The sequence below is a fragment of the Ailuropoda melanoleuca genome, chromosome 12, assembly GCF_002007445.2.
Source record: "Ailuropoda melanoleuca isolate Jingjing chromosome 12, ASM200744v2, whole genome shotgun sequence".
In the NCBI taxonomy this organism is placed as follows: Eukaryota; Metazoa; Chordata; class Mammalia; order Carnivora; family Ursidae; genus Ailuropoda; species Ailuropoda melanoleuca.
In genome coordinates this window covers 31,612,188-31,632,599 of record NC_048229.1, presented here as the reverse complement: position 1 = coordinate 31,632,599, position 20,412 = coordinate 31,612,188, and the positions used below count along the sequence as shown (strand labels likewise).

The following is a 20,412-nucleotide window of genomic DNA, read 5'->3' as shown; positions in this document are numbered from 1 at the left end:
TTTATTTATTCGACAGAGAGAGAGACAGCCAGCGCGAGAGAGGGAACACAAGCAGGGGGAGTGGGAGAGGAAGAAGCAGGCTCATAGCAGAAGAGCCTGATGTGGGGCTCGATCCCATAACGCCGGGATCACGCCCTGAGCCGAAGGCAGACGCTTAACCACTGTGCCACCCAGGCGCCCCGAGAACCTCTTTTTTTTAAGAAAGACATTTCTCTGCACTGCGTTTGATTTACTTTTCAATGCAAACATGTCCTGAAGAATACTTAAACGTAGGACATGCAAGACCATCATTTTTGCAAAAATTTCTCAAAATAACTGTTTTCACAGCTACGTGTGTTTTCCCAGCAGATATGTAAGAAATGCCTCTGTAATGAAATTCCCTTCTTGTATTGTCATTTACAGCTGTTGAAGGCCATGTGATTTTGGTAAAGGAATAATACAGACTTGCTAAAACTCAGTTCCATCTTCAAAGACTCGAATGCACCATTTAAAATATGGTAGGGGGAGAAGGGAAGTACACGGTTAGCAAGCAATACGACTCTGTCAACAGGGTTTTCCAACTTGCGTTCCTATTTTTTCATTTTTGTTAGTCGGATCTTCTTATTTTTGTGTGTTTTTAAAGCCCACCAGTGGCTCGTGTCTATGAAATGGAAATACTTGAAAGAGAGGGTATCTTTTTCTCTCTTGGGGTACGTGAAAGTAGGAGGCTCTTACCCTCCACTGCATCTCATATGGCAGAAGATGTGCAAGACTCGGTTTTTAAATGTCCACCCCCAACACTGTCTGTTGTGACTTACCTTCATAGTCAGGACCGATCACACTGTGAAGCTGGCAGACCCAGAGCAACAGCAACCCCACATGCAGGACCATGCTCCTCCACTCAGGGACTGCTGGTCGACCAACTGATCCGCAGGGATTTTATCGCCAACTCCGCTGTCTCCTCCCTGCCCCCGCCTCCCTCCTCCTTCACTTCCCTCCTCCCTCCTCCTTTTTCTCCCCAGACTCCTCCTTCTCTCCTCCCCTTCCTTCTTGTAATGCCCCTTCTCCTTCTCAGCTCCCCTTCTCCCCCCTCCCACGTTTCCTATCCCTCCTCCCTCCACTCCTCTCCTCCATATCCTCCCCTTCTCCCCCTCCTCCTTCCCTCTCACTCTTTGTTATTCTCCTTCATCTTCCTCCCTCTCCCTTCTCTGCCCCAATACTAGACCACCTGCCTCGTATAGGAAGGAATGCAGAAAAAGAAATACACAAGGATTAGGTGAGTCACAACAAGGCATTTCAAGTTGTTTTCATAATCATCAAAGATCCATGAGCTGTATAGATTCTCCATGTCCTGGACCTTACTGGTCTTTGAAAGCCAGGCCAGGGGCGCCTGGGTGGCTCAGTCGGTTAAGCATCTGCCTTCAGCTCAGGTCATGATCCCAGGGTCCTGGGATGGAGTCCTGCATTGGGCTCCTGCTCAGCAGGGAGTCTGCTTCTCCCTCTCTCTCTACCCCTCCCCTGGCTTGTCCTCTTTCTCACTCAGTCTCTCTCTCAAATAAATAAATAAATAAATAAATAAATAAATAAAATCTTAAAGAAAAAAAGACGGTTACACACTTGCAAGTCCTAATCCACTCATGCTTGCTTTCATCTCTGTTCCATGTCAATCACTCCTGCAAGGCACGTCACCCGTGTCCCACTCTGTAAATATTTCCTCAGTCACATTTTCTTTGTTATCAGCCATGTGAGATCCAAGAATCCCTCAGACAGTGGATGAAGGAGACAGTTTCTCATGAGCACATCTTGCTGGCTATTTTTAATTTCTGTGATTTCTGTGTGGGGGAGTATTGCTGAGTGGGCTAAGAATCCACACACATCCCATATTATCACTAAACCTTTGGACAGACGAATATAATTCAGGGAAAACTTTTTGACTCATGCATTTTCTGAAGTTTTTATGTTATTTAATTATTCATTTAAGTAATCTCTATACCCAATGCAGGACTCGAACTCATGACCCTGAGATCAAAAGTTGCACACTCTTCCGACTGACACAGCCAGGCACCCCCTTACTCATGTATTTTCTAGAACGTTGCTCAAATGCTTGAGCAAATCTCAAAAATCTTCAACTATAAACATTTCTTGGCCATGTACAGCAATAATTTTAAAACTTGTCTAAATTCTTTTGCCTCCACAGACCTAAAAGAATGTTTTTCTCAAAGTGTCTTGTAAAATCTGATACTTTGAGGTTTGATTGGTGAGAACAAAATGTATTAGGGTATCTCATTTAAAAATTGATATTTTTTATTATATCTAGAAAGAAAGATGGTTTCACATCGTTAACAGAAAGAGTGCCCAAACTGTTATTATGCTTTTAATTTATGCTCATGCTATTGGAGGGGTTCTGAAACAGGGTATTTTGGAAGACGGATGGCCTATAGGGAAGAAAAGTGATTCTTTTTTTTTTTTTTTANTTAAAGATTTTATTTATTTATTCGACAGAGATAGAGACAGCCAGCGAGAGAGGGAACACAAGTAGGGGGAGTGGGAGAGGAAGAAGCAGGCTCCCAGCGGAGGAGCCTGATGCAGGGCTCGATCCCAGAACGCTGGGATCACGCCCTGAGCTGAAGGCAGACGCTTAACAACTGTGCTACCCCGGCGCCCCCATACATTCCTATTTTAAAACAAGGAGAGGCTGGGGGCGCCTGGCTGTCTCTGTCGGTAGAGCACACAACTCTTATCTCGGGGCTGTGGGTTGGAGCCCCATGTTGGGTATCGAGATGACTGAAGAATAAACATTTAAAAACAAATAAAATAAGGTATGGTTGAGAGAGCAAGAGAGGCAGGCTGATGGACTAAGAGAGAAGAAGAAAGAGGGAGGGGCAGAGCCAAATGCACGGATTTATGGTTACACACACACGTATGTATCCAGGCACACGAGCGTGCACATATATACAGTGAGACATTCAAGTCAGAATGACATGCAGAGGGGCGCCTGCATGGCTCAGTCGTTAAGTGTCTCCCTTCGGCTCAGGGCGTGATCCCAGGGTCCTGGGATCAAGCCCCGCATCAGGCTCCTCCGCTGGGAGCCTGCTTCTCCCTCTCCCACTCCCCCTGCTAGTGTTCCCTCTCTCGCTGTGTCTCTCTTTGTCAAATAAATAAAATCTTAAAAAAAAAAAAAAAAAAAAAAAAAAAAAAAAGAATGACACGCAGAGACTGAACAAGACCCAGAGACCGAGAGAGATAAAGGGAGGGAAAAAGAGACAGTGCAGAGAGCAAAAGGGAGGCGAGGAAGAAAGACGATACAGGAGAGGCTGAGAGAGAGTGCATCTTCATGACATGGAGAAAAGGAAAGGCAGAGACAGAGACGGGAAGTAGAAGATGGCACGGAGGCCGCGTCAGGAAAGGAAGACCGTAAACCTCTTTTCCGGAAGACCCCCAAACCTGTGAAATGAAAACCTGGCACCGAAGTGACAATAAAATGAGACCCCAGACTCAGCTGCTCCAAGTCTCACTTTCCCCACCCGTTTGCTGTATGGTTTCAGCAAGTCCCTGAGCACATCTGTGCCTCCATTTCCCAGTCCTTAAATCCAAGGGGTCCTACCTGTGATCAACGGTAATATTTGGTAAATCTCTACGGTGTCAGTCCTGAAAGATACCAAGACAGGGCTGAGGACTTTTTACAAAACTTCCAGAATGATCAACAGAATTTAAAAATGANTGTCAGTCCTGAAAGATACCAAGACAGGGCTGAGGACTTTTTACAAAACTTCCAGAATGATCAACAGAATTTTAAAATGAGGGGTGCCTGGGTAGCGCAGTCGTTTAAGCGACTGCCTTCAGCTCAGGGCGTGATCCCGGTGTTTCCGGGATCGAGCCCCACATCGGGCTCCTCGGCTGGGAGCCTGCTTCTTCCTCTCCCACTCCCCTGCTGTGTTCCCTCTCTCGCTGGCTGTCTCTCTGTCACATAAATAAAATCTTTTTAAAAAAAAGAATTTAAAAATGAAGAAAAATGAGATGATGTGTTTCAGAGAGCTGGTGGTTTGTATTCTCCCACGCTTCCCTTCTCACTGGAAAATTCTAGGGCTCTTGGTCTGGCGTCATTCACCTAAAACCCATCCACTTCCTTGTAGCTGCATTTCTTCTCTGTTCATTAATATTCCTGCTCATGACCCCAGCCCCTGCGAGATCCCATTAATATACACATGGTTGGATTTTATGGGCCTTACGGATATGCATGAGCTCGTCCTGGGGCATCATTAACCATGGGGCTATCCCATCCAAACTACCACTTACAGAAAACCCTCTTTGGGGGAGCTGCAGTGTCTTCCTACAGACAGGTTGGGGCCAAAACAGTTGGGCCTGCCCCCAAATAATCCAGAGATTTGGGGAGCACAACCTTAAAGAGAGCTCGTGGAGACAGCTAGGGCCGAGAAGGACTCTCTCAAAGGTACACCTCAACCGAGGATCTTGGGAGGGGTGTGAGCAGTGGGACCTGGGGGCCCCCACAGCAAAGAAGGACAGTTTAGAGCTGCGCTGTCCTCTGCAGGAAAGATAACATGAGCCATAACTATCGTGGTAAGTTTTACAGTAGCCATATTTTTAAAAAAGTAAGAACAGGTGCAGTTTATTTTAATTATATTTTTGTGGAACCATGATATCCAAAATATTATCATTTCACATACGATCAACAGAAAAAAATTTAAAGAGACATTTACCTGCTTTTCTTTTTCATATTTCATCTTCAGAACCCAGTAAGTATTTTATACTTACAACATGGGGCAATGAGCACTCAGCACATTTAAGTGCTCAAGGGCCACAGGTAGGAGGTGGCTGCCGTACTGGACAGGGCTCTGGAGCTCCAGGAAAGAAAGGCCAGAGAAAGTGGGGAAGGGGGACACGCGGGCAGATTCCTTCCTCTGTTAAGAACCTCGAACGGGTGGCTGAAGCCGCCCCTTCCTGGCTTCAGGCTGTTCGAGCTAAGTAAAGCTATGGAAGGCTGTCTGTACCCCAAGTTTGGGGAAAAGAGACGGGAGAAAAGAGAAGTAGCCCGGACAAATTGTCTAAGTTCCTGGGAGTCAACTACTCTCTTCATGGTCCCATGAATCTTTGCACCCCACTAAGGTAAGCCTCAGTCTCCCTGTTTCATGGAGGAGAAAGCTGAGATTCAGACATCTTTTTAAGGTCCTGTCACTGCTCCCTCCAAAGGCGGCCTGAAAACATAATAGAAGGGGTGCATGTGTGTGTGTGTGTGTGTGAGGGGGTCTCACACAGGGGTTTTGTTTCACACATGGAGTCATCATCTGCTGGCAAAGAGTGGAAGGACTCAGTATTTTGAAGCCACACTAAAGGTCCAGTGACCCTAAGCTCATGAGCTCCTATAATTCCCACAATAGCTTCCATAGTTAGATTTTTATCTCCACTTAACAGATGAGAACTTGGAAACTGGAGATCAGAGAGGTCAAATGATCTTCCCAAGGCCACCCAGTAGATATATGGGAGAGGTGGGCTATGAACCCTGGTTGGGTGCCATTCTCTTCTCATAGCTCCATTGTGACATTTCTGGCTCAAAAGAACCAGCAAGCGGAGGTGGTGGGCTAGTCTGCCCCCTGGTGACCTCTCAGCACCTTAATACTACCTGGTGTGGCTGTTCCATGTTGGGTGATAGATATTGGTGCCCATGACTTATGTCTGACTATTGAGGTCAGAAATCACGTCCAGTTCCTCTTGGTAGTTGCCACTGTTCTATAATAGATGGTAGGGTTCTGGAATACCTATTAGACGGATGGATACAAAAGTGGATGGTAGAAGAATGGATAGACAGATGATGGACGGGTGGATGGGTGGATGATGGATAGATAGTTGGATAGATGGATGGAAGGATGGATGATGGATGGATGGATAGATGGATGGATGGGTGGACGGATGATGGATAGATAGATGGATGGTTGGATGGAAAGATGGATGGATGGATGGATAAAATGATATTAACAATGAAGAATATCATTAAGCAGAGAAAGCATTTCCTAAAAGGTAACATTTTTTTAAAAAAGACTTTATTTATTTATTTGACAGAGAGAGAGCGCGTGTGCACAAGAAGGGGGAGCAGGCAGAGAGAGAGGGGGAGAAGCAGGCTTCCTGCTGAGCAGGGAGCCCGATGCGAGGCTCGATCCCAGGACCTTGGGATCATAACCTGAGCCTAAGGCAGACGCTTAACCGACTGAGCCACCCAGGGGCCTCTAGAAGGTAACATTTTCAGAGAAGTTTGGAAGACAATAAATAACAAAAAGTAAAAGAAAGAAGAAAATCATAAGACGTTCCCCAAATAAACTTACTTAATGAGTTAATTACTGAAGGCCTAGCATGGTGAAGAGAAGACTGGCTGATATTATCATCATCTTCGTCATCACCATTAGTGGGCAACATTTACTGTGACCTTTCTCTATGGCAGACACTGTGCTAAGTATTTTGTATCTTTTATCCAATCTAGTCTTCCCAACAGCCCTGTGGAGTCAAAATGATTCCCGTTTTATGGATGAGTAAGATGTTAAGTGCCTTGCTCATTGTCACTCTGGCCCGCCATCCCTGAAGCATCCACACAGGCTCTCAATCCCTGTGAAATGGGGCACCAGGGGGCCCCTGGCACCGTGCTTTGCTCTGTGGGTGTTTGCTAGATCCAGTCCATAATAGCTACTTCTGAAAACTAATCCATTCTAAAGCCAGTCCTCTATATGGATTTTTAATTTCATGATTTTAAATAGCCTCATCTGGCTTCATCCAGGATGCTCTTTTTTGTTTTCCTGAATTTTTAAAAAGATTTTATTTATTTATTGGACAAACAGAGAGACACAGTGAGAGAAGGACCACCAGCCGGGGGAGTGGGACAGGGAGAAGCAGGCTTCCCACTGACCAGGACCCTGGGATCATGACCTGAGCCGAAGGCAGACGCTTAATGACTGAGCCACCCAGGCGCCCGTTTTCCTAAATTTTAACTATTTGCACATTAGTGTGTGAGCATGTGTGTATCCGTAACCTGTTCATAGGTACATAAAGTGTACGTGCTTGTGTATACGTGTGTATATATGCACCTGTAATGTATACGCATATTACATACGTATACACATGCATACACGTAATTATTGTTTTTAATAATAAAATTATCTAGGGGCGCCTGGGTAGCGCAGTCGTTAAGTGTCTGCCTTCGGCTCAGGGCGTGATCCCGGTGTTCCCGGATCGAGTCCCACATCGGGCTGTTCCGCTGGGAGCCTGCTTCTTCCTTTCCCACTCCCCCTGTTGTGTTCCCTCTCTCGCTGGCTGTCTCTCTGTCACATAAATAAATAAAAAAAAATCTTAAAAAAAAATAAAATTATCTATGGTAAAAAATTCAAATGGAGAGGGGCGCCTGGGTGGCACAGTGGTTAAGCGTCTGCCTTCGGCTCAGGGTGTGATCCCGGCGTTCTGAGATCGAGCCCCAGATCAGGCTCCTCTGCTATGAGCTTGCTTCTTCCTCTCCCACTCCCCCTGCTTGTGTTCCCTCTCTCGCTGTCTCTATCTCTGTCGAATAAATAAATAAAATCTTTAAAAAAAAGATTTAAATGGAGAGTCTCAAAATTGCCCGTAGCTGCTCATTCTCACTCCTCAGAGATCCTACCCACCAAAAATACGGTGACAACGGCAGGATGCCAGCTCCAACTACCCCACGGCCCAGGGCAAAGAGTCCTCCACAGCCTTCAAATGTGCCGGCACTCAAGGAATAACTTGGTCCTAACCTGAATGTTCCAGACGTGGGTGTCTGGCTATTACGGCTCACTTTACGGTTCAACCATTGTCTTGAACCACCCCCAAATATTTTCTATTAATATCCATGCCTTGATCTGAGGAGGCTCATTAACATTCCAGAATATCAGCTCCTTGCATTTGTACAATATCCTTTATGGCACAAAGAAGCAAGTCATGCAGATACCTGGGGGGGGGGATACATCCAGGTAGAGAGAAGAGAAAGTGCAAAGGTCCTGTGGCGGAAGGAAGCTTGGCCTGTGCTGGAAAGCAGCTAAAAGCCTAGTGTAGCTGGGGCGGATCGAAGGAGCACAAGAATGATAAGGAATGAGCTTTGAGGGGCGCCTGGGTTGTGCAGTCGTTAGGCTTCTGCCTTCGGCTCAGGGTGTGACCCTGGCGTTCCGGGATCGAGTCCCACATTGGGCTCCTCCGCTGGGAGCCTGCTTCTTCCTCTCCCATTCCCCTGCTGTGTTCCCCTCTCTCGCTGGCTGTCTCTCTGTTACATAAATAAATAAAAAAATCTTAAAAACAAAACAAAAAAAAGGAATGAGCTTTGAGGGGAAGGCCGTGGTATGGACTGTGGATTGTATTTAGAAGTGATGGAGAATTATGAATTAATGGATGGCATTTGTCCCCACTTTAATCTCTCCAGTGGCTTCTGTTTGCGTTTAGAATCTAAGGAAGGCTCTGCAGGGTCGGATTCCATCCACCTCATCTCTCAGGCCTCACTCCTCCCTGCTCTGGCCCCAGACACACGGGTTCCAGCTGTTCCTTAAATACATCTAGCTCTCAGTCGCATCCTGCCTCTTTGGCCCAGATGAGCTGCCATTGCCCCAAGTTTTCCTCATGTCTACATTCTGCTCTTCCTGCAGCTCTGTTTCCCTCATCTCAGAAAAGCCTCCCCTGGCCTCCTAACCAGAAGTCGCCTCACCCCAGTTATGCCTTAGGGCAGCCTCGGTCCTTCTCCTTCGTAGCCATGATCACAGCAAGAGTTCCATGCTTGTCTCTGGTGAATTCCCTTCCTGTCTGTCTCCTTCGCAGACAGCTGGCCCCATGAAGGCAGGACTCATGCGCTGCTGTCGCTCATGCCCCAGCCCTGCAGCCCACGTGTCGTCAGGGCTCAGTAAATATTTGTTCCTGAACTCATGCTTAAAAGCAGGCACCAAGAGAGGCCAGGGAGACAGGGGAGAGCCTGGAGGCCAGGACACCCGTGACAGAACATGGCCACCATCTGGGGGAGAGAAGGCGAAAGCCTGACTTTGCAGGAGCAGGAGAGACAGAGAGAAGGTGCTGGCTTCAAGGGGGTTTGATGACCACTAGGACATGACAGAGGAGAAAGCTTCACTCCTGGGGTGACCGCTTGGGGGATGGGGAAGATCACGTAGTCCACTCAGGCTGCTGTTATGGAACTATCATAGAAATAACAGAAATTTCTTTCTCGTGGTTCTGTTGTCCGGGAAATCCCAGACCGTGGCACCGGCAGATTCAGGGTCTGGGGAAATCCCACCTCGTGGTAGACAACCTCTTCTCACTGAGTCCTTGCGTGGTGGAAGGGGCAAGGGGGCTCGCTGGGGTCTCTTTTACAAGGGCACTAATCCCCCTCACGAGGCTTCATCCTCATGACCTCATCACTCGCAGAGACCCCACCTCCTACTGCCAACACCTTGGGGGTTAGGATTCCAACATATGAATCTGGGGGAGACACAAACCTTCTGACCATAGGAAACATAGTGCAATTGATTTAAGTCTTGTGTGTGAGGCGGGGGGTGGGGATATTTGGGGCTTTATAGCAGGAGCCGTCTTGGAATCTGAGGTGCTTGAGGGCCATCTAGATGGACATACCCGGGAGGCAGGTGAAAATACAATCTCGGGGCGCCCGAGTGGCTCAGTTGGTTGACAGTCTGCCTTCCGCTCAGGTCATGATCTCGGGGTCCTGGGATCAAGTCCCGCATCGGGCTCCCTGCTCAGTGGGGAGCCTGTTTCTCCCTGTCCCCGCTGTTCCCCCTGCATGTGCTCGCTAATAAATAAATAAAATCTTTTTTTAAAAAAGAAAATACACTCTTAACACTCAGAAGTGAAATTTGCCTGGAGAGGTCTGGTGTGAATGATGATTTTGACCGACATTTCTGGAGTGCTTGCCACACATGCGGTCCCACGGTAAGCCTGAAGACTGTGTCCCACAGCGGCCACGAGCCCAGTTTCTGGAGTTAGGTTGTCAGGGTTCAGATAGGAGCCCCACTGCTTTTGAGGTTTGTGGTCCTCCACAAGATGTTAAAGTTTTCTGTGCCTCCACTTCCCCAAATGTGCAATGGGGTTAATACTACTGCCCCCCACTTTGGGTTACTATCAGGATCATAATGAATTTGGAATAGCGTATAGCACCCAATGAGTATTATCTGCTACTTTTTTAATGATCTCAGTTCATCATCATAATAAGCTTAAATGGTAGGTAAGATTAGTATCCCCACTTTTTTAATTAAAAAAATTTTTTTAGAGGTTTTATTTATTTGTCAGAGAGAGAAAGAGCACAAGCAGGGGGAGTGGCAGGCAGAGGGAGAAGCAGGCTCCCCGCGGAGCAGGGAGCCTGATGCCAGACTCGATCCCAGGACCTTGAGATCATGACCTGAGCCGAAGGCAGACGCTTCACTGACTGAGCCACCCAGGCGTCCCTGTAGCCCCATTTTATTTTATCTTATTTTATTTTTAAAAGTTTTATTTATTTATTCGACAGAGATAGAGACAGCCAGGGAGAGAGGAAACACAAGCAGGGGGAGTGGGAGAGGAAGAAGCAGGTCATAGTGGAAGAGCCTGATGAGGGGCTCAATCCCATAACGCCGGGATCACGCCCTGAGCCGAAGGCAGACGCTTAACCGCTGTGCCCCCCAGGCGCCCTGTACCCATTAAAAAAAAAAAAAAAAAGATTTTGTTTATTTATTTGAGAGAGTGAGTGCGAGCAGGGGGAGGGGCAGATTTCGCTGAGGAGAGAGCCCAACGCGAGGGGCTCGGTCCCAGGACCCCAAGAGCATGACCTGAGCCAAAGGCAGGCGCTTAACCGACCGAGCCACCCAGGAGCCTCAGTATCCCCACTTTTTAGACGATGAAGCTAATGCTTGGAGAATTTAAGTAACTTCTGAAGGTCACCCAGGTGGTAAATGGTATTTTCAAGATTTCAACCAGGACCATCTAGCCTCCACAGTCAGAGGTGGGTCCCACTCCAGAGTGTCCGCCACCAGTCAGAGTTAGGCAGTGAATGAGACATCACTCGGGAAAAGCAAGTTTGGGGCACGGCGCTCCGGTTAAAGTAACAAGAGAGATCAGAAAACGCTCCAAGACGTAGCAGGAAAGCCAAGTGAAAGGGTGTGTTCTGAGACCCGGGTGCTCAATGGCGCCACCTACCTTTCGAGGACCTGAATCACTGGCCTTGGGATATTTTTTCCCCGATTCACCACCGGCATTTGTTGTGTACGAATTGATGCCGTCTGATGTCTCCCCTGAGCTGCCCTGCTCTTTGCCTTAATTATTCATAAACACAACTAACAATTTACAACGGAAACACACTTTCGCGTCAGGACCTGCCTGGACCCTCGAGGCCTCCCCCAGAGGCAGGAATTACTGACCTACTCTCTGCATGTGAGGGAACAAAGGCCTGCAGACGGGAAGTGGTTTATGGAGTTGAGAACTCTGACACTGGTGTAGACAGTCTGCGGTTGAACCCGAGATCTGTCACCTACCACCTGAGGTACTTGGATAAGTGACTCAACTCCCAAATCTTGGTTTCGCTCTTCTGTAAACAGGGTGATCGGGCCTGTTCATCAGGTTGTTAGAAGGTGGCATACAGTAGGTGCTCAATAATTGGTAGCCAGCAGAAGTGGTAACCAGTCCACCAATTCCAACCCTGGCTTGTTGTTTCTGTGGAGAACGGCAAGTCTGTGTGTCATTAAGGAAATGGTACAGAGGCAACTAGAGGTAGCAGGAATTCTTTCTCTTGAGGATGGTAAATGCTGATCATTACGGTATCTTAATATCCAGCTGGAGATGGGTGTGATCACGAGGAGGGTTTAAGGCTACGGTTTAGATCCCCATGATGAGTAGAGCCTTTGGAGCCATTTATGTGGGTTAGAATCCTGCCATTTCCTTGCTGTGTAGCCAACTCAGGCAGATCCCTTGGGTTCTCTGAGCCTCAGCTTCCTCATCTGAAAGATGGGATTAATAGCTATCATTTCATTTGGGAGAACCCAGTGGCATAATGTGTGTTGAGTGTGTAGCCTGGAATACAGTAGGTGCTCAACAAATGCTACGTTTCTCTTTCCCATAACACCGCTCCCTCCATAATGACGGTGTATGTGTTTCTTTCCTCTAAGAGTAAATTATTCTTCACTGCCCTCTAGGGGTAGAAAGTAAAACAGCATGCGTGACACCAAACCTGGGAGTAAGTGGAAGAAGAGGGAATCCATAAGAGCAAATTTTTTGTCTTCCTGGGGCGCCTGGGTGGCTCAGTCAGTTGAGCATCTGTCTTCTGCTTAGGTCGTGCTCTCAGGGTCCTGGGATCGAGTCTCTGCTTGGCGGGAAGTCTTCCTCTCCCTCTGCCCCTCCTCCTGCTTGTGCGCACGCTCTCTCTCTCTCTGTCAAATAAATAAATAAAATCTTTAAAAAAATGTTTTTGTCTTCCTTCAGTCCAGAAAGAAGAGGCCAGTTGAGATGAACCCATGGTCCAGTTACCTGCTGGGGTGGACGGCCTTCCTCCTCTACTCCTATGAGACGAGTGGAAGTGAGTATACTGGAAAATGATGGGGAGGATTTGGAAATCAGAAAGAATGAACTGGCCACAGCAAGGATTCCTGGATTCAGATAGAGAGGAGATAGAGAATCATCTGTTTCTGGACCGCCTTGACCGCGGATAACTGAAACATGGGAAGCGAGACCCTGGATGTAATGGACACAAGCACCTTTCATAATGGTCAGCACATGGTAGGGAAGTGCACATATGTTCATGAAAAGGGGGCCCCTCTAGAGGCGCCTGGGTGGCTCTGTTGGTTACACGTCTGACTCTGGATTTTGGCTCAGGTCCGTGAGCTTGAGCCTCACGTTGGGGTCTGAGGTGGGCGTGGAGCCTGCTTAAGATTCTCTCCCTCTCCCTTTACCCTCCCCCACCACTCACCTGCTCAATCTCTCTCCCTCTAAAAATAGGGAGGAGGCTCTATAATTTCAGTGGATTGAGTCTTCAGACTCCAACTTAGACCAGACCTCCGCTCTTTTTCTTAAATTGTGGTAAAATGCCCAGAATTTTACCATCTTAATCATTTTGAAGTATACAATTCAGTAGAAATGCATTCACATTGTTGCACAACCAATAGCCAGCACTCTTTTCAGCTTGCAAAACTAAAACTCTGTACCAGTTAAACGACTCACACTTCCCGTCCCTCCAGCCCTGGCAACAACCATTCTACTTTCCTTCTCCATGAACTCGACTGCTCTGGATACCTCATGAAAGTGGACTCAAACAGTACTTATCTTTTTGTGACTGGCTTACGTCACTCAGCCTAATGTCCTCCAGATTCATCCATGTTCTAGCACGTGTCAGAATTCCCTTTCCCTTTAGGGCTGAGTGACATTGCACTGTGTGTGTGATACGCACATGGGCATAGTGGTATGTCCACGTTTTGTTTATCCACTCATCCATTGATGGCCTTGGATTGCTTCTACCTTTTGGCTATTGTGAATAATGCTGGTATAATCACAGGGTGTTACAAATACTTCTTTGAGAACCCACTTTCAGTTCTTTAGGGGACACACCCAGAAGGGGAATTGCTGGGTCATATGATAATTCTATGTTTAATTGTTTGAAGAACTGCCATGCTGTTTTCCAAAGCAGCTGCATCATTTTATACTCCCATCGACAGTGCATGAGGGTTTCAGTTTCTCCACATCCTTGCCAACACTTCTTGTTTTCTGCTAAAAAAAAAAAAAAAGTAGCCATTCTAGTGGATGTGAGGCTACACTCTTAATATATCTAGGAATCTAAAGCAACCACTCAAACATCGTATGGTAAGCACAGAAGCAGAACAAAGAGTCCCTGATTATATATAGTTCACTCAAACTATGGTGAAACAGTTCTCTACAATTAAAATCCTTTTCTCCCCAGCGAACCCTCTCCCTTAAAGAGGCTCTAGAAACACTCCTGTTTCCATGCCCTTGGATTCCACGGAGTCCTTTCTTTTTCCATGATCACATTCTGTATTCCAGAGATTCCTACCATGAGGTCACTGGGCAAGCACTAGAGTCCATGAAACCCTGGATTGGTATTAAAAAGGTGTGTATTTATCAGGGTAGTGAGAATAGATATTGAAACAGAGAAACTCCAAATTATCAGCAGCTTAACACAAAGCTTTTTATTTCTCATTCCTATAAAGTCCAATGAGGGTGCACTTGGGTCAGTAGGGGTCCCTGAACTTTCCATTGTGGGGCTCCACCACCCCCTAGGGCTTTAGGGTGCTCTGTGGATTCTTTGCCTGGGGCCCATAGACAAGGATCAAGAGTCTGGTGATCTTGGAGGAGAGGGGTTTTTTTTGGCCACAGGATGCTTAGCTGCAAGGGAGTCTGGGAAATGTGGTTTTCAACAGTACGTTTGGGAGGAAGATGAAGCTGGCTTTGAACACACAGCAGTCTCTGCCACCGGGAGGTATAAGCATTTTCCCAGAGAGAAGGTCTGGCTTCTCAAAAGAACTGACAAGTCCCCAGAAAGGTTAAGAACCCACAGTTTATTCAGACAGGGAGCAATGCCAACTTTTCCAGGTCTTGTCTCATTCTGGTCATACCTTTCTGAGACCACACCCACATTCCTGTGGCGAGACTTGGCATCCTTATGTTTCCTCTGCATGTAGTTATGGGCTAATTTATTCAATACACATTTATTGAGTGATTCCCAAATGCCAGGCACCATGCAATGAACCAGAAACATAGCAATAATAAAACTCATGTCCCATACTCAGAAATCTCGCTGCAAATGGGAGTGATAGACATGTAAACAGATAACTATATTCTTTAAATATTTCATAAGTACATTTATACAGATTGGCTCAGAGTATTATAAGAGTGTGGAAGAGTATTGATCCATACTGTATCAAGTCGTATAGTTGAGTAACAAGGAGTAAGCCTAGGAAGAAAGAAAAGATCAGGGTGAAGGGCATGAGCCAAATGCCAAAGACAAGAAAGACCGTGGAGGAAGGTCGAGGAAATGTTAATCAGGCAGTGAGAACAGAGAGGTCAGCAGGGCCCAGATTATGGGGATTTTAACCCAGTTAAGAAGATTAGACCATCTGCCGGATTACTTTGCAGATGGCTAATAGTATCTATTACGCGTTGATTCTTACTAACAACTCCCAAGGATAATCTTAATCCTGTGTCGGGGGGCATCTGCCTGCCCTCCCTTCACCACCAGCATCGTACATACCAGTGGTGTCCATGACTGGGAATCATTGATGACGATGATGACGGTGACGTGATGACACCTAACACCTGTCGAGTAGCAGTCATGTTCCAGGTATTCTTCTACTTTCCAGATATTAACTGGTTTCAACTTTATAAAACCAAGACCCAAAAAATCCTGAGACCCATAGGTGGACAATGCAATGTGAGTTAAGGGCCCCTACTTTCATCAACCCATTGGCGAAGCCCAAAGATGGAGGTCTGCCTTTTCCACCCTCTCCCGGTACATCCTTCATCCACCCTTATGATGGCTTAGGTCTGATTATAGAGGGTTAGAATCTGATCCAGAAGAGATGGGGCTACCAGGCCAAAGATAGAGAGGATGTCTTGTTCACCTGTATTGGTAACAGACTGACTATCCCCAAAAGTCAGTGGCCGAACTCAGTAGAGTTCACGTCAAGCTCATTTAGCACTTCAACGCGGATGTTTGGTGTGAAGCCTCTTTTGCTGTGATTCAGAGACACAAGACCCTTCCGTATCATGGCGTCTCCACCTCCTAGGGCCTCAGTGTTCTCTGCAGGATCCTCTTTATCTGAGTTTCTCAACCTGGGCACTATTGACCTCTGCGGCCAGGTGACTTTGTTCTGGAACCTGTGCATGGTAAGAAGTTTAGCAACATCCCTGGCGTCTGCCTGGTAGATACCAGGAGCACAGCTACCAGCTCCCCCTTCTCCCAGTTGTAACAACCAAAATGTCTCCAAACACTGTCTAATGTCCCCTTCTCCATCGAGAACCATGGCTCTGTATCCAGCTGGCAGAGGAAGAAAGGAACACGCAGGTTTGCCTGGGATTTTTCTGAGCAAGGAGATGGAGAACATCATTTCCACCCACATTCCAGGAGTTGTAACTGAGTCCCGTGGCCCCACCTAACCATAAGAGAGGCCAAACAATGGGTTCGAGCTAAGAGCCCAGAAAGAAAAAGAAGATAGGTTTAGTGAGTCCATGGAAGCTTTGCCTCACCATGTTTGGAACGTGAGCACACACGCACACACGTGTGTGTGTGCACATTAACCTATCAGAATGTCTTAGTCATAGTAAGCCTTCATTATGTCTTTGAGGGAGGGAGAAAGCGAAGGGAGGAGGTATGACAGGGTGAAGGCAAAGAGAAAAGCTATGATTCTGGACCATTAGATACAAAATTCTAGTTCTCATTCTAGTTCTGCTTAAAAAAAAAGGCATTGAGTTGAAATGATTCCTTATCTTTCACAGATAAGGAATTCACTCATCTTCACTTCCTTCTCCACGATGTGAAGAATTTGGGCTGGAATAGAATTTCTTAAGATGTGTTTCAGGGACCAATAGTCTCCAATGCTACCAAGGAATGGGGGGAAAAGGACAATTCCATCTACTCCCTACGTCTCTTGCTAATTCAATTCTCATTTGCATACTGACCCTTCTGATGAGTCCTTCATTAAAGAAACCCATTTAGCTTTTTTTCATGTGGCATTTTCTGAAAGTGTTTCTTCATTCTGTCAGTTCTTTCTTAAGCATCTACCATGAGCAAGTCACTGTTCTAGTTTCCAAGGATACACTACGTCAAAGACAAAGTCCCTGTCCTCACACCCAGGAATACAAAGGCGAAGGGTTGCATTTCTCTACCTTTATTCATCCAAGTATCACCCCGTCAATATTTGCCACATCTGCACACCACCAGCACTAACATTTGCTCAACCTTCTTTAGATGTGATCACTCTTCTTCACTTAAACACCCTTATTTTAAAGAATAGTTAACATCAGCTCTCTAACCTATAAAAATGCTACTAGTTGCCATAAATAGAAATTGTGCACAAAAATAAATACTATGAAAACAAAATCCTATTATTACATTCTACTAGATGCTATTGTCCCAATAAGGATTTGAGCCTGAGTCCTGCCCTCTTGTTGTTGTTGTTGTTGTTGTTGTTAAAAAGGGAGATTATTGAGAATTAGAGATATGGTAGAGAAATACTAGCATTAAAAGGAAGCTTTCTCTTTTGTGTCATCAGGATTGAAAAGAGCATTGCAAAATGAAATTGTTTTTCAGAGTTATTTAATGTGTGTCCTTCCATTACCTACTGTGAGCTTATGACCTTTACCAAATGTGTTTTCTGTGACGTTGATGGTGCTCTGGTGGTCTGGAGGAAAACTGTATCCTGGTTGCTTTCATGGTTTATGAGACTCCTTCCCTGTTCTCTTGGGTCCCAACATAAGCTGGACATGCCCTTATATGTCATGAGAAGGCTGGGTGCTAAGACTCCACGTGTCGCCTTCAGACCCCCCATGAGAACCAAACCAAGACTCATCCTTGGCTCATTCACTGTGACGAAGCCCCTCTGTTTTGTCTGTCTTCCAGATCAGAAAGATTCATGTGTCTTTCCCTTCATCTACAAGGGGTCTTCTTACTTTTCTTGCATCAAAACCAATAGCTTCTCTCCTTGGTGTGCAACCAGAGCCATTTATGACGGGCAGTGGAAGTATTGCATGGTGGACGGTGAGTGGTGCCACGCTGTCCCCTCAGCAGGCCTCCTCAAATGATGGGTCCCAAAAGAGAATGTGTGCATTTGTATAATATGGCCATATTTTTGAAGACGAGTTATGATTTATGTGTGTGTGCCTAGAAATGCTGCGTGAGGCCAAACACTGGATACTAGGAATGGGTAATAACGTTAACAATGATAGTGTTGAAAATGGTGCTCTCTGAACCACCGTATTCTTCGTCTCTTTCTTGATTTTTCTTTTTCTTTTTATTTATTTATTTATTAAAGATTTTATTTATTTATTCGACAGAGATAGAGACAGCCAGCGAGAGAGGGAACACAAGCAGGGGGAGTGGGAGAGGAAGAAGCAGGCTCATAGCGGAGGAGCCTGATGTGGGGCTCGATCCCATGATGCCGGGATCACGCCCTGAGCCGAAGGCAGACACTTAACCGCTGTGCCACCCAGGCGCCCCTCTTTCTTGATTTTTCTAAATTAATAAGGAAACAAAATATAACAGAGAAGGGATTTCAGAGACTGTTTGCTTTTTTTCTCAAAGCCCGAGACATTTTTGCAATTATATGATTTCTATCTTTTGTGCACAGGACAAAAGGCATTTTGTTTTAACCAATATCCTATTGTTGGACATTTTAATTGTTCGTACTAGTAACCAGACTTTGAATATTTAGGATTTACTTTTTCCTCATACCACTGTTCTTGACTCTGTTAGATCAAATTCTTCCTTTGATAATAAGTATAACATCCCTTTTACTATCCTGAAATAAACTTTAAAAAGAACATTACCTATTCTAAATTCATAATTTCAAAATAAATCAACATCATTCTATAACTGCAGTCTAAGACAGAAATAAAATGAAGCAAACGGATAATAAAGTAATTAAGCACACATGATCATAACTAACCTAAAAGATATTAAAAAGTGGCCCAAGGCTTGTACCTCCAAGCAGAATCTTTTCGATTGTAAGAGCTAAAAATGACAACAGAGAAGCCCCATTACACTGAAAAAGCCAAACCAAACCTGGAAGCAATACTATCTATGGTGGAAAATCTCATTCCAGTTCAAACGATGCAAATCAGAATCAAATGGTTGAGACTGAATCTGAAAATCAGAAAGAGGTTTTTTTTTTTTTTTTTTTTTTAAATTCTGGAACATGTCCCCGAACATGCGTAAGATGTACAAAAGGGGACCAAACTCTGCCATAAGTGCTTATACTAGACACAATCAAGGCCTAGAGAGTCAACAGCTTGCATTTGATTAAACCCTTTCAGACGTATCCCCAAGGGCTCCTATTAGATGAAGGGGTGCCTTTTCCATCTCCTCCCTCCGCTCTGGCTCCTGAACCAAGTACTGCTCTTTGGACCCATACTGGCGGGTATCTCACTACCTCTCTATCCCACTAGCTTTAATGTCTTAGCCTTAGCCCATAGTCGTGGGGAAGTGGTTTCCATGGGAATTCCCAACTAATGACTCGCAGGACGCTTCTCCTTGTGAGCGGAATAGCGAAATCAGAAACAGGGATCCATGGCAGTTCCTAGAGATGTTAGCTTACCGTATTCATATCACTTAGAAATACACTACTGTGCACAGGCTTTTCTGCTCATATGCAGGCTTCCTCAATAAGGACAAGGTGCCACCACTGTGTAAATCAGAAAAACAGAGTTATCCCTAATTCTTCCCTTCCCACCCCACGTGTAACCCACCAACTAGACTTAATTTTGCCTTCAAAATAGACCCTAGCTTCAGCTTCTGGGAAGAAACTGCCTCCCCTGCTTCCATCCTTCTCTGAATCACCATCAGCCCTGCCTGCCAAAATTTGCTAACTGGTCTCCCCAAATCCCCCTCATTTCCCTCCAATCGATTCTCCACATATCACTCAAAGAACCCTTTTTGGAATGTGAAGTCAGGCAATGCTACTCCCCTGCTCGTGCCCCTCTGTGGTTCAGCTGCACACTTAGAAGAAGACCCTGACCCTTGGAAAGCCAATGCAATACTGAAAAGAACAACAAAGCAGGAGGCATCACACTTCCTGATTTCGGACTACATTACAAAGCTATAGGAATAAAAACAGTATGGTATTGGCATAAAAACAGACACATGGATCAATGGAACAGAATTGAGAGTCCAGAAATAAGCTAATGCATATATGATCAATTAATTTATGACAAAGGAGCCAAGAATATGTAATGGGGAAAGGACAATCTTGTCAATAAGTGGTGTTGGGAAAACTGGACAGCCACATGCAAAAGAATGAAACTGGACCCCTATCTTACACTATGCACAAAAGTCAACTCAAAATGATTGAAGACTTGAACATAAGCTGTGAAGCCACAGAACTCCTATAAGAAAACATGGGAGTAAGCTGTGAGACATCAGTCTTGGCGATGATTTTTTGGATTCGACACCAAAATCAAAGGCAACAAAACCAAAAATAAACAAGTGGGACTACGTCAAACTACAAAGCTTCTGTATAGAAAAGAAAACATCAATAAAATGAAAAGGCAACCATGAAATGGGAGAAAATATTTGCAAATCATAATCTGATAAGGGGTTAATATCTGAAGTATGCAAAAGAACTCCTACAACTCAATAGGAGGAAGAGGAGGAGAAGGAGCAGGAGGAGAAAGAGAAGAAGGGGAGGGGGAGGAGGAAAAGACCCTTCACCTTGGTCTGCAAAGCTCTACATGACCTTGCCCTTT

At 45.6% G+C, this 20,412-nt stretch overlaps 1 protein-coding gene across 1 annotated transcript in view; it reads left to right on the top strand.

Moving 5' to 3' along the window:
* The window catches only part of ELSPBP1 (epididymal sperm binding protein 1), a 34,054-nt gene that overhangs the window by 8,974 nt on the left and 4,668 nt on the right, over nucleotides 1-20,412 (top strand). The window contains exons 2-3 of the mRNA XM_011223271.3: nucleotides 12,430-12,523; nucleotides 17,573-17,710. Of these exons, the coding sequence (XP_011221573.1) occupies nucleotides 12,454-12,523; nucleotides 17,573-17,710 (208 nt within the window). The 5' untranslated portion in view covers nucleotides 12,430-12,453. The remainder of the gene's footprint in view (nucleotides 1-12,429; nucleotides 12,524-17,572; nucleotides 17,711-20,412) is intronic.